The sequence below is a fragment of the Lichenostomus cassidix genome, chromosome 19, assembly GCF_008360975.1.
Source record: "Lichenostomus cassidix isolate B80296 chromosome 19, HeHo_3.0, whole genome shotgun sequence".
Taxonomy (NCBI): domain Eukaryota; kingdom Metazoa; phylum Chordata; class Aves; order Passeriformes; family Meliphagidae; genus Lichenostomus; species Lichenostomus cassidix.
The window spans coordinates 4,720,505-4,738,478 of NC_139499.1; the positions used below are offsets into that span (position 1 = coordinate 4,720,505).

The 17,974-nt window shown below is 44.0% G+C and overlaps 1 protein-coding gene across 6 annotated transcripts in view; it reads left to right on the forward strand.

The window, feature by feature from the left end:
* Window positions 1–17,742, forward strand: part of CUX1 (cut like homeobox 1) — a 243,080-nt gene extending 225,338 nt beyond the window's left edge. For all 6 annotated transcript variants that reach the window (XM_085078063.1, XM_085078065.1, XM_085078066.1 and 3 more), the window contains 2 exons: window positions 1,143–1,407; window positions 6,226–17,742. In XM_085078063.1, the coding sequence (XP_084934189.1) occupies window positions 1,143–1,407; window positions 6,226–6,928 (968 nt within the window). In that variant the 3' untranslated portion in view covers window positions 6,929–17,742. The remainder of the gene's footprint in view (window positions 1–1,142; window positions 1,408–6,225) is intronic.
* The last annotated feature ends 232 nt before the right edge of the window (window positions 17,743–17,974 follow it).

A 17,974-nucleotide genomic window follows, 5' to 3' on the forward strand; every position in this document is an offset into this window, starting at 1 on the left:
GTGCAGCCTCAGCCTGAAGGCAGAGCTGTGGGGAGTGAGAAATGGATTTTTTTAAAGGATTTGGTTGCTGACCAGTGTGACTGCCCCCACATTGGTCCCTGGCTCCAACCAGAGCTCCTGGCTCCTGGAGATTTAGTGCCTCCTGGATTGATGTCAGGCTGGTGTAATCTGGAACTTAATAGCCGAGGTTATCAAATTGCAGCTCTTGAATACGTACTCTTAACTATCTAGAAGGTATTTAACAGGCCATTAAATATTTTATTGACAAGATTCATCTATATTTGCTGTTTTCAGCCCCCTCATTAGCAATGCTTGTGCATGATAGTGCCAGGTGCAGTAAATCCCACCTCTCCATGCCCGGTGTAAATCAATCAAGGCAGTGACAGCCTTTGCTGGGACTCTTTCCTCGTGGAATTTGCCAGGATAATTCACTCCCAGTCGGGGAGGAAGGTCAGTGGCAGGATCACAGGCTCCTGCCATCAGCCTCACCAAGCCCATCAGTGCAGGCAGAGCTTTCCTGAAGGTGTCTGTGTTTTGGAAGGAGCTTTGTGTAGAGGAGGAGGGTGCTGGGGGCTTTCTTTCATAACCTCTCACTGCTACAGCAAGGAGCTGTAGGGAAAGGCAGCAAACGCCTGCTGGGTCGTTCAGCCCATCCCTGGCATCTCCAGGCTCCAGGCGCCATCGTGTGTTGGAGCTGGAGTGGGAAGGCTGGGAATACTGCAGCTCCACTTCACAGTCATATTTTTCCTTAGTGTCACAGAGGCCTCTGTGTACACCTGAAGTGTTTTAACCACCAAACCCCTTTCAGTCAAAATGAAGCACAACTGTCCCAAGCAGGGCCTTACGTGGGAGTTCACTGCTCCTGAAGGAGTGAATCTGAAATGAGTTGTGTGAACTGAACCCTGTCATTCCTGTCCCACGTTCATTGTAAGGGCAGAAAACTCTGGCAGCTCTCCAGCTGATTTACCCTCTTTCTGCCTCTTGCATCCTCCTGCTTTTGATCTCTGGTGGTGCCCCATCCTTCCCAGCAGCCCATCCCTGCATCCCCCACCTGCCATCCTCATGTTTATCCCTCAGCTCGTGCATCCATCGATTTTGCATTGGTATTCAGCAGGGGCTGATGCAGTGTGCTTCTCTTCCAGCCTACATGAAGCGGCGGCACAGCTCCGTCAGCGACAGCCAGTCCTGTGAGTCCTCCTCTGCCGGCATCGACTACAGCCAGGGCGCCAGCCCCCAGCCCCAGCACCAGCTCAAGAAGCCCCGGGTGGTGCTGGCACCAGAGGAGAAAGAAGCTCTCAAACGAGCCTACCAGCAAAAGCCATACCCATCACCAAAAACCATTGAGGAACTCGCCACGCAGCTCAACTTGAAAACCAGCACCGTGATCAACTGGTTCCACAATTACAGGTGGGTGGTCTTCCTGGGGCTCTGCTCCTGAGGGAGATGGTGGGTTGGCTTTGGTGGGTGCTGCTCTGCCTCGGCAGGCTGTGTCGGGTGGTTGTACAAAATGAGCATCTTCGGCAGCAGGGAGGTTCTCACTAACGCGGTGCTAATGCTCCAGACTAATTTTAAGTCATCCCTGAGGAGCAGCAATATTCCCATATTGATGTAAGTAGTGCTTTTAAACAGAAAGTCTGGCTTTTGGGGTGGGCGTGGATGTAGAGATGGCCACTGATGAATATTCATAAAGCCACTGCAGTAAGGCAGGCTGCTCTGTGTGACTCACTTGTGCACACTCCCAGACACGTGTCAGGGTGTGTGGTGGGTGTTGTCCCTGGGTCACTGGGTGAGGGGTACTTGGAAGTGTCCTTTACTGCATGGCATCAGAATTGCCCTGCTTTCATTGTGTCATTTTCGTGCATCAGAGCAAGAGGATTTTCTTTTAGGCCTTGAGTCACTGAGCTCTGAAAATAGGCACAGTTTGTACTGTTTCTGGGAAGCCTCGTGGAGTCCTGAAGGATGGAGAACCAATAACCCCGAAGTCAGATGTGGCCACAGAGAGGGACTTCTTACAAGGGCCTGGAGTGCCAAGAGAAGGGGGAATGGCTTTAAACTGCCAGAGGGCAGGATCAGATGGGATATTGGGAAGGAATTGTTCCCTGTGAGGGTGGGGAAGTCCCAACACAGGGTGCCCAGAGAAGCTGTGGCTGCCCCTGGATCCCTGGAAGTGTCCAAGGCCAGGCTGGACATGGCTTGGAGCAGCCTGGGATAGTGGAAGGTGTCCCTGCCCATGGCAGGGAGTGGTATGAGATGAGCTTTAAGGTCCCTTCCAAATCATGCCATAATTCTATGATTTATTTCGTTGTTATGATTAAACCATTGAGTCCCACTAAAATAAGACATTATTCTGTTCAGTTCCTTTCTCATTTGAGGAGGAACCTTCTCCACATTTGAACCCCTGAAGTAGGTTTTGGCCTAGAGACAGCAATAAAAAGAGACAAGGCTGGAATAGCACATAAGAATTAGAAGGATTTGAATAAACATATTATCAGCTGTGCTTGGGATTGGGAATCTTAATTAATGCAGCAAATTTCTCCAAGAAATTTGTGCTAATGAATATTGAACAGGTACAGCTAAGCTACCAGATTTAATACTATTCTGCTCCTTCACTTGGAGCCAGTAATGTTCCTAATTAGTCCAGATTGCCAAACTTGTTTGTTTTTAGAAACTGCTAACATTTAAAGGGTAGTTTTTCACTTTGGCCCTCCTCAGCTTTTACCAGGGAGCTTGCTGAAGCAAAAGCCAGCAGAGTTTAATGAGCTATCTCAGAAATATTTTCCACAATAGTTAAATAATGTTTATAGTAAACAATACAAAATTTTAAAAAACGAGTAATCACACTGACACTGAATTTCACTGCCTTGAATTCAGTACAGATGCAGCCTCTTTTCACCGCTCAGACTTCTCCAAACGCAGGCCTCTTCCAATTCCCACTTCCAGGCAATTATACACAAGTTGGAGGGATGCCTATGAAAATATGTTCCCTTCGGCCTGACAGCAAAATGTGCTGTTCTCACTTGGGCAGACGAGCGCGGGAGCACTGGTGGCAGGTGTCACCTCCCTCACCATCACGGGATCTCTGCCTGGGCGTGCGGCGAGAAGACACTGCAGAGCTCAGTGTGCTCAGCCCCACCTGCCTGGGGAGGAGGTGCTGACAGCTGGACACCAAATAAATCCCTCCAAGCAGGGTGCTGTGGGCTGGGGGCAGCACAAGCTTGAGCGTTGAGGGATCTGGGCTTGCTCCCAGATGTGCTGCTGGGACTCCAGGGCTTTCAGAAGCTGTTTCAAGCTTCTTTGGAACCCTGTGTGCTCTGAGCAGTTGCCGCCACTGAAAAATCAAAACGCAAACCTATTTTTTTCCCCTTGAAAATAACTGTCATGCATTAATTTCTCTTAAATCATTTTTAGGATGTTGCAGAAGAGATAGAGGTTCCATGTTCTGTGGAGGGGAGCAGGGTCTGACTGTTCTGCACCTTGTGTGTTATAAGAAATGGGTGGTCTTTCTTTCAGTCATCTCCAGGCCACACTTAACTTGTATTTTCCCTCAGCCATTTCTTTTCCCAACTGAGCTGTTTTTATGCAGAAGCACTTCCACATCTCAGAGCATCTGCTTGTGTTTTAATACTATTTTTTCCTTTAAGTAGCTTTGGGTAAGGGAGGACACAGATTTGGACAAGTTTGTCTTGCTGTCTCTTGGGAATCCCTTTGCAGTGATGTTTTTCCTTTCGGATTCAGCCCAAATCTCACTTTCCAAAGGTGGTTGCTAGAGCAGGATCTACCTTTATATCCACCAGATGGAAAGTCAGCATTAGCATTTATTTCCTGCAGCAAAAAGAAATGCTGAAAAAAGATATCCTCAGCAGGCAAAGAAATAATTCACTTCAGAAAATAAATAGGTATAAAGGATTTTGACATGTCTGCAAACTTCACCAAGTCTATGGCTTTGCATCTGTACCACTACAGAGCTCTCAGAATATACAATAAATATCCCTTGCTTTGCACTAGAGAAGCACTTATAGGACACATCAGAGTTTGAGGCTCTGATGTCTTAAGAATGGTACAAAAGCACGAGATAGGAATTTTCTATCCCACTTCAGCTGTGGAAATTGGCACATAGACTCAGTAAGGCCACAGAGATGATACTACAGACACTTCCAGAGTTTCTGGAATTGTAATCCAGCACTCTTGGATCCTAATATCTGAGTGTGTTTTTCAACGAGCTCTACACTGTGCTTGTTTTGATGTTGTATGAAGGCTTCTCCAGGGAGCCACAGCAAACACCCAGGAGATCTCTGATGTTTTGAGTTCCACTGGTGAAAGCCAGCAGGGTGTGTGGATGTCAAGGCCAACACCTTCCCCAAGAGGAATGCTCTCTGGAATTCTCTAGCTGCTGTCACCAGTTCTTCTTTGCCATAAGGATTTAATTACTATGTTAATCAGGAGCCAGACCAAATTCCAGAGGCAATATATTGGGTGTGAATTCCAGGGATTTCCACAGACATGGGATTGATGTGGGCAGGGCTGTGGTCAGATACTCAGCAAGGATGTCATCGTTCAGTACCTGCTGGAGCTGAGGTATTTTAAATGCAGGCACAGAGCTTATCAGCCTCCTCTCCTGACCTGGGGAATGTTACAGAAGCAGTGTGTTCTGGATCAATGTCCATGCAGGGAGATTTTAGGCATAAATAGAGCCTGATAATCGATGTTGCAGGATGCGTGCAGTTAATGGTAATAGAAAATTAATGTTAGCACCTGTGGTCTTCCGTCAGGTGAATAATATTCTCCTAGGGAAAATTACAGACCCCCTAAATCCTTCAAAAGTGTGGAGTCAGCGAGTACTGCTGAAATACTCTGTTGCATTTCAAGTAAGTCAATAAGATCATTAGCTTCAAAAGCAGTATTCAGGTGGTGTTCTGCATTTAGCCGAATGTTTTTCCATTGTGTGCTGTCTGCCGTAGCACAGTTAAGGAAAAATAGAAAATCCTTACAGCCATCAGCGTTGAGACAGCATTTCTCTTGTGGTCTGCAGCCCCTTGGCAGTTCCCTGTGGCTGAAACCAAGAGCTTTTTCTTCACTCTGAAAGATGAAGTTTTGGTAAACTCTCCCCATGCCTGTGGTCCCATCCCTGACCCCAGGCCATTGAGGCTCCCTCTTGGTTATAAATTGGGATTTACATGGTGTTCATCACCTACCGTATGGATGGAGCAGGACAGAAAAAGGGTTAGCCCAGACCCTGAGGTTTTTCCATAAACTTTTCTGTACTTGTGAGGATTTCTGGAACTCCTAAACAGAGAAGGAAGAGGGAGAAAGGCACGAGTTAAATGGCAGAGGTGGTGTGTTTGGGGTATCCTTGCACACCAGGCAATTCTACCCACACATGGAGTCAGTCATTCCCATGAACAACACTGCTTGGCTTGTCACTGTTCATGCTCTGAAATTGATTTTTTAAATGAAAAATGAGGCAAAAGTCAGACTAGCTCATAGACTGGCAGCCTGTCACAGGTGAGCTTTCTCACAGTGCTTTCAGCACAACAGGCTTGTTTTCATCTTCATTTCTCCCCACTGTCCAGGAGAACACCAAGAGGCTTGTGCAGCTTTCTCCTAGTTTATTTTTTGTTTAGGCTGACCAGGTAATTTCTAGTAAAAATCGGAATTGTTTTTTGCTTACTTTATTCTGGAGCTCCTAGAAACATACTCATACTTTTTTTTGTTAAAAATATGAATTTCCCACCAGGGAAGTGGTGGAGTATACAGAAGTATACTAGAAGTATACAGAAAAGGAGTCAACGCAACACTTGGTGATATAGGGCTAGATGGTGCTTGGTTGGAAGTTGGCCTCAATGATCATGGAAGTCTTTTCCAGCCTTAATGATTCCCCAGAAGGGCATTTTTAGCTCAGGCAGGTGTCTCCTCACATCCCTGGCACATTCACATGTGGCGAGCACAGACCTGTCCCATGAGAAATTTTTCTCTCTTCTTCCTGTGTTTTATAAACAAAGATAAAGTCTGGATGTTGTTGAAACGGTGTCTCAAGATACGGACGATTCAAGCCTGGCCAATCAGCCTGGGGGGAGGTTTTGAACTGACCAATCTGGGTGACCTTTGAAAGTCTTTATAAGTTGAAATTAATTAATAAAAACGAACATTTGCCACACTGAAGACCTGGACTTCTTCTCTCTGTTAGCGGTTCAACAGCGACACTCACATCCCTCTCCTGTCTCCTAGGTCCCGCATCCGCCGGGAGCTGTTCATCGAGGAGATCCAAGCCGGGAGCCAGAGCCAGGCCGGCTCGAGTGACTCCCCTTCGGCGCGGAGCGGCAGGGCGGCGCACGGCTCCGAGGGGGACAGCTGCGACGGCGTGGACGCCGAGGGCCCTCCCGACGGGAAGCCCAGCGGCCCGGAGGCGGACGAGTTGAGCAGCGCGGCCGCCAAGTCTCAGGGAGGGCCCGCCGAGCCGGCTTTCGAGGCGGGGGAAGAGGCACTGCGAGGCGCCAGGCCTTCGGAGAGAGCGGAGCCCGAGAGCCTGGAGGACACCGACGACGAGGGCCGGCTCCGAGCTCCGCGCCAGAGCTCCCCGCCGGCACCGCCGCGCCCGGGAGACGCTCTGGAGACACTGCCAAACTCTGCCACGGAAGGGGATGCCTCTACCTCAGCTGCCTCCACCTCAGTCCTTACGGGGGAGAGCTCCTACAAGTCGAAAGAAAGTTCGGAGAAAATCTCCAGTGTGCCAAGTACGAGCTCGACGCCGGCCGCAGGCTCGCAGAAAGCCAACTCCCTGCAGAGCTTGTTCGGCTTCTCGGAGGCGGCGAGCTCCAGGAACACGCGAGACAGCTCCCTGCGGAAAAAGAAAGCGGCCAACTTGAACAACATCATCCACCGCTTGGAGAAAGCCGCCAGTCGGGAAGAGGCCGTCGAGTGGGAGTTTTGAGATTAAACTGGCCCAACTCGGGAGAGCTGGGAAGTCAAACTGGACCTCTACTGGTTTTATTGTGTTCGCACTTAACCGCCCTGCGGGCCACAGGGCAAAAACGCCATAGGCCAAGGTGCATATAGAAATCAAAAAAAAAAAAAAGGAGCGTTAAGCCCAATTTATGTTTGTGTTTTCGAGGAAGAAAACTGAAATGTGTAGTCAAGCTTTTTTGTACCCTGAAGTGTTTTTATTATTGCCCTAAGTGATTTCCACGATTTCTGGAATAACTCATACAGCTTTGCCTTGTGCCCTCCTCTTTGGTGTGGGGCTTTAAAAAAATGAAAAACAGGAGAAAGAAAAAAAAAAAGCTTAAAAAAAAAAATCTTTAAAAAAAAAAAAGAAATCAAACCCACATATTAAAAGGGGGCTTTTTATCTGCCATCTAATGGCTACAGAGCGATAATACACTATTATCTTCTTAAACCAGGAAAAAAGGGGAGATTTTTCAAGAAAAAGAAAAAAAAAGAAAGTTTTTTGTAGCTGTTCAGTTGCCACTAAGAGATTGCACAGTCAACCGACTCTAAACACACTAGTTTGGATTCCTACATATTTTCAAGAAAAGAAAAGAATCTTGTTGTTTGAAACTTTGAATTAAAAAAAAAACACATTTACTCCACATATTTTTTAACAAAACAAAAAAAAAAGTCACATCAGGAAAATATCTTAATTTGTGGTAGCTGACTTAGTGTTTTCTTGTAAGTGAAATAGAATATTGACACGTAGTGCACATTGTTTCATAGCTTTAACTGATTCTGGTCTTTTGCAGCCCAGAATTTGTTTAATACACTCCATTTTAGGCCAAATCAGGACAAAAAAAAAAAAATCTGAATCTAGGTATTTTATAATCTGCTTTTTAACCTCTAACCACAGAGCACGCTGATCAGACCTCATATCTGGGAGGTTTAGGAGACAACTTAGAAGCAGCATGTACTTGATCATTTCACTTGGTTCCTAGTGTACAGAATTTCCTTTCAGCAGAGACAGATCGCTCCAAAAAAAACGTTGGCCAGTAACATTTCAGCCTGCTACTTCGGGGGCTTAGCCCAAATCCCGACCATTCAGCTTTCCTGGAATCCTTGGGAATGCAGTTCACGATTGCTGTCACACACCACTAAGAGGGACTGGAGCTGCCGCAGACCCAGCCCTTTTCCTGCTGTTGGTGGCCATTTACTGACTCTCTTCCCACCACAAGCACTGATTTTAAATACGTTTTTAGTCGTGGGAAGCTCCTTTTTTTTGCGTGGATAAAGAGTACATGGCGATGACCAGATGGGCTCTTACCGGGGTGGAAGCAGCCCAAGCTCGAAACCAAAACCTTCATGCTCTCGAGTCCCAGTCCAGCCCGTTCTGCCCTGCAGAAATACAGCCTTTTCCCATTATTTTATGCACAGGTTAGGGCTGATCAAAGTACAAACCCAATTCTAACTTGTCTCTAATTCCTCCTGTTGTCTATATGTATATGCGTGAGCATAGAGGTGTGTGGAAGGATGTGTGTGCGTGGGTGTGTGCGTGCAATTTTATACGTCTGTGTATTTTCTTACGTACTTGTGCACACATAGAGTGCATTACTGCCACCTTTTTTCAATAAGCTGTTTTATCAGTTATGGCTTCTACAAGTTTGCTAATTTAGACTCCTTTATTGCCATATCTTTAAAACTAACAATAGATGATTTCGGAATATATATATATATATAAATATATATATATATAATTTTTTTTTGCTTATTTATAGGTGCTGTATTTTATTATCTGATTGTTAGGAAGGGATGAAAGGGGGCAAATATTCTTTAGAGGGATAGACTGCCGGCAGTATTGGGTATAATTTACAAGATGTAGTTGTCATACTGTATATTATTGATTGAAGACTTTTTTGACCGTATTGTGTATCATTGAACTTTTGTCTTAGGTCAGCATCTTTTTGATGACACTTTAATGGTGCATTCATTACTTCTTAAGTTTAATTAATATTACTTTTCTGATTTTGGGGGAGGGAGGGATGGGGGAGAGGAGTTCCGACTTTAAAGGTATGTTCCCAATATTACACCTCAGTGTGCTTGTATTAATTCATTAGTAGGATTTTTGACTGTAAGATGTGAAACCACATTTCTTGCATGATGTTTTAGAACTTATGTATTTCATTTACAGTCTCTTAACATGCGACAGCAGCACTTAGCGCAAGTTTTCACAAATCTAAGAATCAGTACACTAAAATCCATCCTTCTCATGACTGAGGAAAGAAGGCTCTAGGAGGCTGAAAGGCAGGGATTTATTTCCGATTTTCACTGCTAGCTGTTTCAGGATTCCTCCTTGGCTAATTGGGGACTTGTGATGCGAAACTAAAACTGAGGAACGGAGAGAGAGAGCGGCTGCCCCTTTGTGTGACGAGCTGAGGGGACAATTGGCAGTGACAGACACCAGGGTGTGACAGCGCGTGCTGGGAGTGCTCCTGGCTTCCCAGGGAGCACAGCCAGCCCGTGGGAAGGGGGTGAAGCCAAGGGTGACCTCTGTGTACCTGTCCAGTGTCCTGGTTTGACTAGCAAAGCACAGCTCCAGGGATAAATGCACATCCTGGTAGAAGTACACATACCTTAGTCCAAGTCATGACGAGCTGCGTCTCCAGCCAAGAGCAAAACTTCTGCCCGGGAGACACAGATATTTTCTTATGTTCTTTGATTTTTATTTTATTTCTCTTTGTTGTTGTTTGGTTCAGGTTGGGTTTTTTTAATGAATTCTAGGCAATACACTTGCCAGTCTGTTCCTACTGTCCTTGTCTGCTGATTTGAGACCCAGGTGCTGGATGCAGTCAAGTGGTTACTCTCGGCTTTCTCCATAGTGAGGGGTTTTATTCTGTTTGATGATTTTTATTTTTTTTTCTTTAAGTTAATATTCCCCAAACTGTTCTTGTGCCTGTGTCTATCTGATTGCATTCCATGATGCTTACTGAGAGCTCTGGCTGCATTGCACGACAGCAGAACTGTATTCACAGGTCGCACGCAAATGCAGCACTTAAAGGTCAATCTCTCTTCTTAATAAGCAATACGTAAGTGCCTTGAAACGTATCTTCTTTTTTTTTTATTTTTTTTTTTCCCTGGTTGTTTTTGTTTTGCTTTTCAGGTTTCCACTAGTTCGTTAGGATTCTTTAGCGTCCGCTCAGTTTTTAATGCTGTAATGATTTTTAAAGAGCATATCTGTAGCTTGCCCTAGAGGAAATCTTTCTTTCATAACACTAACTGTTAATTCTAAGCTCCATTATTCCATTTGAGTCATGTAATTTTGCTGGATAAAGACAGCGTTCAGAAGTCAGAAGTCACTCCATCCTGCCAAGGGTTGTCATTGGGATCTATTATAAAATTAATCAAATAAAATGCTGTCAGTATTTCCTATATTTTTGGCACTTTATTAATGGCTTAGCTCCTTTTGCTGTTTCATATTTAATGATCTGTGTTGAATGTGGATTAGCCTGCTGAGATGCTGTTGGGGTGATCTCCTGCCTGGAGTCACTTTGGGTTCCTTGGTGATGCTCCCAGGGCTTGTCCAGGTGCTTAGCCAAGGTCACAGCTGCTTTTCTGTTCCAGTGGGAAGTAGGATGGATTAGTTGAACTACTGCTGAGCTTCTCGGGTTGGACATGAGTTACCTGCTGGTTTTTCTGGCCAAGCCCCCCCAGTTTAGAGGCTGAATTTACACTGCAGGGTGTGAGCAATAGTTGGGATCAATTCGGAACTCACTCTTGGAGGAAAACTTGCTTTGGAATATTTTTTTTTTTTACTTGATTCAAAGGATAAAAAGTTGAAGGAGAGGAAATGCCAAAGAGCAGCACAGTGCAGTGGCTGTCATCCCTTGGGTGCTGATTCCAGGGGAAGGGAATGTGTGACATGGGGCTCATCTCACAGGGCAGCAGAGCCCTCGTTGCCAGCATTTCTCTTCCTGATGGATAAAAGCACAGGCAGTTTTCAGGAAATCCATCATGCCAGAGTCTGTTTTTCCTGAGGTTCTTGAAAAGCATTTTATTTTCTCTCTCTGTTTCCAGTTCCATGCTCTTACCAACGCTGTGCATGCAGGGCCAGGGCTGTTTTAACAGAAATACGTTTATATTGCAGTTAAATTGTTGTTTTTTCTCTCTGGATGATTAGGGAAGGAAAAAAGTGTGGTGCTTTGTTTGCTAAAAGCCAGGTAATAGTATCCCTTGGCAGAAGGGTCATGCAGTGGGATTGTCAATACACCTCCATTTTTGAGGATACAGATTTCAGACAACAGCATTGCACATGTTTATTGGCAGAAATGCATTTAATTGCAGTTGCTTTTGATGCCATGAAATTTGACCATTTTATTTATTCATCTGTAAAATGCCTATAAATAGAGCCACCCTTTAAAGGAACCCATATCAGTGCACTCTGCCCATATCATGAATTAGTGAGTCCTGTAGTAATAAACTCCTTGCTGTAATAGGAAAGATCTATATTACAGTTAAAAAGAAAAACGTATGTGCCTTTCTCATTAGCTGAAAGATCTCTGCATTATTTTTATTTAACTTGTTGATGCAGCATTGGTGTAGAGCTGGGGAGTCATGAGCACCACAGAATTCTATGCAATATTTTCCAATCCAATTACTTAAAAGTCGCTATTTTTCAATCCTTTAACGGGAGAAATAGTAAGTTAGAGGAGTGCATCGTTCTGGTGGTAATTCAAACTGCAAAGCTGATAAATTGACATAAAATAGGATTGAGGGAAATGTGACAAATTAATGTGATGAAATAATGAAAAATGCTAACAGTGGTTGCAGTCCCCACTAGCACAGCTGCCGTCAGAAGTCTGTCATTTCCCATCCTAAAATTATTAATTTCCAGTATTCTTAAAGCTGTTATGAATAAGAATGCTTCTGGCAAAAACAGGGCAGGGGGAAAAAAGGAAAAAAAAAATTCACATTTTGACCATATATAAATTATGAGAACACACAAAGAAAAAGTAATTGGGTTTGGACACTTTGCACTTGAATCCAAAATATTTTCTTTCAATTGAAACGCCGCAGTAATCTGTGCCTTTAGCAGGGTTGTGAGAGGTCAGTAACTTGGCAATTCATTGCAGACTGAAGGTGGAGTGGTGACATGTTTAACCTGCAGATGGAGGGCACCATTTTTGCTTCGTTTGTGTCTCTTCCTAGGAGTTTCTGAAATTCTCTCTGATTTCCTCTCCACCCAGTGGATGTTCTCTGTTCAGCCACCCAGGGTGGCTGAGCTGCTCTGGGAGCCTCCCAGAAACAGGAGGAGAAGAGGGGAAGATGGTTCTTAGGTGGGGAATGGATTTAACATTCCCTAAAACCGAATCAAGGCTTTTGTGGGGCAGTTTTGGCCCTGGTGTGACCAGCTGGTTGTAGCCTCTTATCCCTAAATTTAACTCACATGGACAAAAAAATGGCAAAGCAGGATTGGGCTGGACTGCTGTCTTCTGCCTTCCCCTTTCACTTAGTGAACATCAACATTTTCTTCCTTTGTGTTGCATATACAATCAACTTTTTTTTTTTTTTCTAAATAGAGAATTTTAAAATTCTGTGCAAAGGAAGGACTTTTTTTTTCCTCGCCCAGCAGTTTCAAGTCTGGTTTTAAATTGCAAGGAGAATCACTGGTATGGGAAGTACAAGATCTGAATTTCTTTTCTGCTATAACCTTCTTAGTTCAAAAGGGGTGTAGCAGTCCCTGTCTCCTTCACATATACTTGAGCTCTAAAATGTAGAATTATAATTTCACCAATTTCTTCTTTCCTCCCCATCTCTTTTATAGGATATATTGACTATGCCATATATAAAGTATAGTTAATAATGGACTTTATAGCAAGAAAAGCCCTTCATGCCATGCCTAGGGACTGATTTGTCCTACATGACCAGGTCATGGACTATACCCTACCCTATTAATATGCAAGGATAAAATGGTTTTATGCTCTGAAACGTGAAATTTATCCTTTTGGAGAAGATTAGCGTTAGGCCTGTGCACTTAAGTTTTCGAAAAGCCTTAAAAACAGGTGTGTAAGTGGTGCCATCTCTGTCCTCAGGGATGATTTCCCCCCCAGCCAAGTGGTACTGTGGCATATTTAATAGAAGTTATTAGTTATAAGGTCATTTTCCAGTTGAAGAAAGTCATCCATTGAATTTTATTAGTGAGCCACTCACCAGCATCCTCTGGTACAATGCAGGACCTGCTTTTCCCAAGACCTGGACATCCATATCCATCCCAAAGTCCTTGGCTCTCTGTGAAGTCTGTGTTTCTACAGCTCTTGTGAATAGAAAAAAAGCCCTGATGGGATTCCTGAGCTTGATTTTCATTGCTGTTCACAAACATCTTCTGGCACTAGAGTGCATTAAAAGGAAATGCCTCCTTTTAAAAAAAATTAGTAAGATCATTGTATTTTTTTCCTTGTCCAGCTCTTCTGTAAAGGACAATTCTGCCATTTTCAAGCTTGCTTTACTCACAGTGGTGTTAGGAGATTTTAGCCACAGTTCTGTAGATTTCCTATTATTAAAACTGTTGGTTTCATCACATCATTTCAGTGTCTTTGGATTTTGAGCCAGCTGAGTGCAGAGAGCAACTGAATCCCTAACCATAACAAAACAGTGCAGCAAAAATAGATACCCCTGTGATGTCATGGCTTTGGCTTTCTGTTTGAATTTTAGAGATATTTGTACTACATAGTACAATCTTCATCCAAAGATCCTTGGGAATGGAGAGTCATGCCCAGAATTTCCTGCTGTTTGTGGTGCTACACCTGATTTTGCACAGTTCCTGTGTAATTCTGGTTGTGTCACAACAGCACAGCCTCTCTCTTGACAGCAAGAACAAGAATTGTGTTCTCTTCTGTCTGTGTGGGTAATTAATATGCATTTTTAGGAGTTGTTAGATGTGTCTCTGTGCATCATTCCAGCATGGAAAAGCCCCTCTGTGTATTTAGCATTTGTCTGCTTGGTCTTAATGGTGCAGCAGAATTGCTGCAGCCAAATTTGTGAAATCATTTGGGATGTAGGTGAGCGAGGGCTTAAAACCAATATGTATTTTAATGGGCAGAGGATGCCATTCCCCACTTGTCAGCTCCATTCCCTGCTGTAAAGAGAGGATTAGCCACTGGAGAGACCAGGCTGCTGGAGATGCATGGGTTTAACTAATGAGACCAGGGAAGATCATGCTCAGAATACATAAAAGTGATCCCAAGGGTCTGAGATGTGCCAGAGCCAAGGAATTGGAAAGGAGGGGTCAGACCTTGTGTGTAGGTTTGGCTTCCTGCAGGAAGTTAATATCCCAGATATTTGCACATGTACAGGGCACTCTCCTTTATCAATGGACAGCAGGAAGGGGGACAGTGAAACCAAATTTAAAACAATCACAAAACCAGCTGATGAAGCAAATTCAGGCCAAGTATGGAATTAAAGCAAGCAGCTCAGCCTTGCTCTCCCTTAGCTGAAAATTCAAGTATTCTTAGGAATGAGATAGAAATTTTCTGTTAGGCAGCTCCTGTTGGAAGGCAAGTGTCTGTGCTTTCAGGAGAATAAATAAAACTTGGCACTTGACTTGCTCTGCAGTACAATCTTGTCTCCAAGTAACTCGGAAAAATATTTTCGCAATCAGTCTTTCAATCAGACTCCTCTGGCTTTTATTAGCTTGTGTTGGACCCTTTGTGCTGTTTTGATGTGTTATTTATATGTGGGTAAGTTATTACTAGCTTTAAAAGTGTTTCCAAAGGATCTGGTTACCTCTGGATGCTGGTACAGGTGACACAGGGAGTACTTGAGCATCTGCTGTGGGGAGGAGGGGAGTGGGGAATCAGCAAGGTCACAGCTGTATTGTACTTTTCCTTGATCAGGGCTTCCATTTCCTTCTCACCTTGGAGATCATGGATCGTTTCTTTCTGTGTTGTGGGGGAAAGATTTTAGTTGAGCCTGAAATGATTTGATTTTCACTCAATAGGCATATCATCAAAGCCACATTTCCCGTTCAGTCTTTTAGGTTTTGCTTCCTGAAATTCCCTGTTTCACTTTCTCTACTTGGAAAGCTATGTGCCTTATTTCCTAATCTCTTCGTGGAGAATAATCTAAAGCACAGTGATCTGGCTTGCAGCATTCCCAGCCGCTTTGCATTTTTTTGGGGGGGTTTGGGGGAGCAAACCCTGATGGAGCATCCCAGTGTCCCAACACTGGAATGTGCTTGGCTCCTGAGGGTGTTCAGTGCTGTGCAAGGAGCCTTTGTGCAATAGAAGCTCTGGTTCCATGTCTGGGTTTGTCCCATGGCCAGCACAGGTGAGGGTGAGCTCTGCTTCAGGAGAATTCAGGTTCTTGGGGACAAAAATCCCATGTTCCTGTGGGTTCTTCCAGCAGCTCTTGGGATAGGACTGCCCCATCCCCCAGCAGCTGGTGCTCGTAGGGCTCAGGCTCACCCTGAGTGCTCCCAGGTCTGAGCACCCAAAAACCCCCATGGACTCTACCCATGGCAGTTCTGTGTCCCTTTGTGCCACCAGTCACCCCTGCTGTCCCTTTCCTGTGCCCAGAGCCCTGCTGGCTCTGGATGGTGAGGCACTGTCGAGTCACTGCAGTCTGGATTTGGTTTTGTACAGAACAGGCTCTCTTTCCCTGCACCCTCAGCCCTCCCCAGAGCTCACCTCCCCTGCCCAGGCTTGCTCTCTCCACAGCATCATCAGGTGAAGTACACAGAGCTGGTTTGGAATTAGGACAACAATCTAGTATTTCCTATTTATGAGATTAATTTTGAGAAGGTTCTTTTTGTCGAGGTTTGGGGTTTTTTGTTGGATATAACCACAACAGGAGTATTTACATATCACTGGTTTGGGTTGGAAGGGACTTTAAAGCTCATCCCATTCCAACCCCCTGCCTTGGGCAGGGACATCTCCCACTAGACCAGGTTGCTGTCCCCTAAATGGATGTTGGAGAAAGCTTGGGATATCCTAGAGATGGAGCAGGTGGTGTTGGCTCATAATATCCATATCGTTGTGCCCCTGTTGTGTTTTCTAGAGCAATCATTTTTTTTTAAGAAGAAAAAAAAAAAAAGTATTTTATCTAAATGCCTAATAAATAATATTATTTAAATAGTTTTTAAAAATAATTTAGGACTGAGAATAAGAAGCCTCAGTTGTGAGAGAAGAGACTTAAAATATACAGAGAGAGAAAATACCCTGAGCCTCCTAGAGCCTCTACTGAGAATTTGCTGAAGATGCAGAGCCCCTGGTCAGAGCACATTGCAATTAACTCACGAGTGTTCATTTAAAATGAGAGACTGGTTTCCTGTGATGTTCATCTTTGTTGGCATTTGTTTGACTTTCTGAACTCAGAGCTGATTTCCTACTCATTCAAAAGTCGGTCAAGGAAAGAAAAAAAAAAGCAAAAACACAAAAAGGAGAAAAACACGAATTCACCTCGTATTGGTGTGAGCTCTGGAAATCCACATTGTTCACTGATGTGTGGCACAGGGGGTGGTTTAGTTCTGTTGAGATGTTCAGACAGGCTTGGTGACCCTGGGGAGCAGCAGGAAAGCAGCACTGCAGCCCAGAGCTGGGCAGGAGCACCGAGTGGCCGAGGGAGGGATGGACAGTGCCACTGTCACTGTCCCTGGCGTGGGCACAGGGAAGGTGCAGAGCCAGCTGAGGGCACAGCTTGGGAAGCAAATGTGCACTTTGCTTTTCAAGGTGTCCCACTGGAAAAAAAAAAAACCAACCAAAAAACCATCCGGCAAATTTCCCACATCAGGTTCTTTTTCCTGCTGGTGGAAAAAAAAAGGAACTGCAAATCAGAGTGCAAAAAGCCCTGGTGGAAGTGTTGGATCAGCTCTGCCAAACAAAAGGTTGTTCCTCACGGAATACTCTATGCATTTCTGTGGTGAAAAGCATTTTCTCCCATTCCTTGCTGGAAATGCTGTGAGAATGTCACATGTATGAATTTGGAATTCGATCCCAAAGCAGATGGAGGCTGGGGAGGGGGGGATGTTCTTTTCTTTCTTTTTTTTTTTTTTCTTTTTTTTTAATTGTTTCCCTCATGTCCCTTTTCATTTGTTTTATTTTTTTTTTCTTTTATTAAAAAAATTAACTCTTTGCATTTGTGCAATAACTACTTGCCATGAGAATGGGCAGACCTTGGAAATGCCCCGACTACTAACACAGCACAAGATGAACTCGAACAGAAAGTGGTGTACTTTTTCCTGAGAACTTTTTTTTTTTTTTTTTTTTAAATAATAAGCTCAGTTTTTACCCCAGTGTATTGTGGTGTCTTACATTTTTAGCAGTATTTTATATTTTTTCTGTAACGCACTAAGTCTTAGATGTTTTTAGAGCTTGTTTGTTATATTCACAATCACAGATTTTAAAAGAAAAAAAAAAAGGAAAAAAAAAATCCTCACAAAGACCCAATTGACCAAAAATAAAAAAAAAACAAAAAAAAAGTGTCTTTTTTTTTTTTTTTGTACAAGTAGCTTTGAGAAGCCCACATTGTGTTGCTGTGACTCATCTTTTGTAACATTTTATTTCTTGGTATTTGTTTAAACATTAAAAAAAAGTAAGAGTTTATCTGGCTGGCAGTGCAGGGCAGCGCTCCCTCGTCAGCAGACGGCATTGTTTCTGTCTTTGTTTGGTTTAGCCATAAAATGTTTGTTCTCAGCACTGTACAACGGTCCCTATATGATATGGAGAAGCAATATCACTGTATGAAACTCACACGATGTATTATTATTATTATTCACTAGCACCCTAGGTGTGATAATTGAAGTAAATATCTTTTATACAAACACAATTCCGCGTGGGATGTCTTTTTCTTGAGGTGAGACCTGAGTCCAAGCAGCAAACATTTACATTGTGCTCCTGCTCTGGTGGTGCCCAGAGGGATGGTTTGGTGGGATTTGTGTTGGCCAGGGGAGGAAAAATTGACTTTTTGTCTATCAGGGAGTGTGTGTGTGTTTGCAATACCTCAACTGTTGGAGTGTTAGATGTCCAAAATGTGTCTTTTGTTCAGTGAAATCCAAGTG